Below are 2,606 nucleotides of genomic sequence, written 5' to 3' on the forward strand. Positions count from 1 at the left end.
ACTAACAGTAGTGAACTCCAGCTGTACACAGAGCTGTGTCTGGGATGCGCGCACAGAGATGACGTCATGAGTTCAGAGGTCTTGTTTACAAACTGATTCATTTGTTACACACAGCCCCGGATGAAGACAACAGGTCCTGGAAGCAGATCTAGTGATTCATAAAAGAAATGAACGAGTTTCGCGGCAATCATGTGTTATTTAGACGCTGCATCGTCTGTGTCCCGCTGTGCCCCGTTCACTACCGTTATATGGAGAAGCGGCTCGCACAAAACTCCTAATATCTTCCGAAGGACTCCAAATGACACCAAACTTTTCTGGGTGAGTATACGACCATAAAAAATGCCAGAAATAAGGTCCAGGTTGTAAAAAATTTCCCTTTAAGTCATTGTAGGTTTTTGTCTCGTTATGGGATAAGTTGACGAATGAACGTTCAAGCAGCAGGTCCGTTTGCTAAAGCTTCATATTAGATGCCAGATACCGTTTTGTGACTATAAACTATAGTTAAAAACATAACTTAACCATTTATAGTCCAAAATACTCTGAAAACATTCAGGAAATTTGGGCAAAATAAGGGCCGCAGGAGGAAATCCCTGTTGGAGCAGGTTGACCTTTGACCTCTCATCCCGAACTTCAAAGGAAACTGCTATTCCCTCTGTTTTCACATAAACTTCACTTTGGAAAACCATCATCACTCAACTCGCTCCGCTCCAGAAATGTGACCTGAAACGTGACTTACGTTGTATTCTAAGGAGCTGCAAAGTTGATTCTAGTTTCTAATCTCCCGGCTGAGACGTGGGCCTTTGATCAAGAAAAAAAAGAAGAAAAAGAAGGCCTTTATGTCGGATCTATCGTTGCAGTTGCAGCTGATGAGTGATTAGCGCGCATACGTGCTCGCTCATGCGCTCACTTGTTGATGGGCTCATTCATTTACACGCAGCTCCAAAGGTCAGCGCTGTACCCACGATGAATAGCTCTTTTCTGTTTCTGGTCTGATGGAGCTCTAATGGACGCATTTCCACGTTGTGTAAGGTGAATTTGGACCAGACTGAAGTTGATGGCGGTGGTTTGAGTGCAGGGATATTATTCAGTATGATACACGGTGACTGATGTAAGGTATAATCAATTTGAGGTGAGTAAGTGGTCCACAGTCCATTTATCCAGCTTTGCGGCTGATTGAATAAATGTTGGTTGTGAAATGAATTTAAGGTTTTATTTGAATGAATCCTTTTATGTCTTCATCGAGTCCCTCCTGGTCCCTCTTTCTTCCTCTTTCTCTGTTATTGGGTTTCTGCTTGTTTTTCCCCTCTTCTTTTACATTTTTGTCTCTCTTCTTTCTTGTGCTCCTTTTTTCCTCCTCTCCTTTCTCCCCTTTTTAAACTCCCACCCATTCACACACATACTTATTTCTCAATTTTTATCTTCTTCCCTTAGTTGCTCTTTCTGTCTACTTGCTTTCGTCTGTTAACCGTTTCCTCCTCCTTTTCCTCCTTTTGTTTTGAGACCTTTTCTCCCTGTCTCCTCCCCAGAGGTGTCAAGTAACAAAGTACAAATACTTCGTTACATTACTTAAGTAGAAATTTTGGTTATCTATACTTCACTGGAGTAATTATTTTTCAGACGACTTTTTACTTTTACTCCTTACATTTTCACGCAATTATCTGTACTTTTTACTCCTTACATTTTAAAAACAGCCTCGTTACTCTATTTCATTTGGGCCTTTAATAAAAACTATCCAGTTAAATTGCTCCATCCGGATAGAGTGAATTTGGTTGTGGTTGTTTCAGATGTTCTTGTCCAGTTTTGTTCTTACATCCGTTCCCTCAGATTCCTGCAACTAAACTTGGATGTACATTCCAATAAAGGTTAGGATAAATGATAACATGAACATGAACGTTTGACTTTATGCACCATTACAATACTTATAGGCAACTAGTCATCATATCTGCTGCTCTCTGAAACACATGTTAATGCTCAATAGTACACATATATGCTTCTTTAATATATTTACATTATACTAAGATGCATTCATTTTCAATGGCTTTTGTCCTTAATGGCTTTTTTCCCCCTTACATTACTTTTACTTTTATACTTTAAGTAGATTTGAAACGAGTACTTTTATACTTTTACTTGAGTAAAAAACTTGAGTTGATACTTCAACTTCTCCAGGAGTATTTTTAAACTCTAGTATCTATACTTCTACCTGAGTAATGAATGAGAATACTGAAGACACCTCTGCTCCTCCCCATTTGTGTCATCCTTGTTCCTTCTCCTTTATTTTGTTGCTTTCTGGTCTCCTCCCTTTTTTCTCTGCTGCGTTACCCTCTCTCTGCCCCTTTTTCTATTTTCTTCTTAACCTCTTTTTTTGTTAAACTCGTGCTCCCCATAATATCTCTCTAAACTTCCCACAACTGTCTTCCATTTGTTAATTTTTCTCCTCTCATCCCCCCCCCCATCTCCCGTCTGTCCACAGTTCCAGAAACCTCAGGAGCATTACCCTCCTTTCCGCTTTGGGACCGTCCCCAATGGGAGCACGGAGAGGAACATCCGCAGCAACTACCCCGACATGCACACACACATGGTGAAGTACAACCAGAAGGGGGTGGAGG

General features: G+C 40.6%; 1 protein-coding gene across 1 annotated transcript in view; it reads left to right on the plus strand.

Moving 5' to 3' along the window:
- LOC133419132 (glutamate receptor ionotropic, NMDA 2C-like) overlaps positions 1 to 2,606 on the plus strand; it is a 150,823-nt gene that overhangs the window by 135,808 nt on the left and 12,409 nt on the right. Inside the window, exon 14 of the mRNA XM_061708143.1 lies at positions 2,471 to 2,599. Coding sequence (XP_061564127.1) covers positions 2,471 to 2,599 — 129 coding nt within the window. The remainder of the gene's footprint in view (positions 1 to 2,470; positions 2,600 to 2,606) is intronic.

This window comes from Cololabis saira, chromosome 19, assembly GCF_033807715.1.
Source record: "Cololabis saira isolate AMF1-May2022 chromosome 19, fColSai1.1, whole genome shotgun sequence".
NCBI lineage: Eukaryota > Metazoa > Chordata > Actinopteri > Beloniformes > Belonidae > Cololabis > Cololabis saira.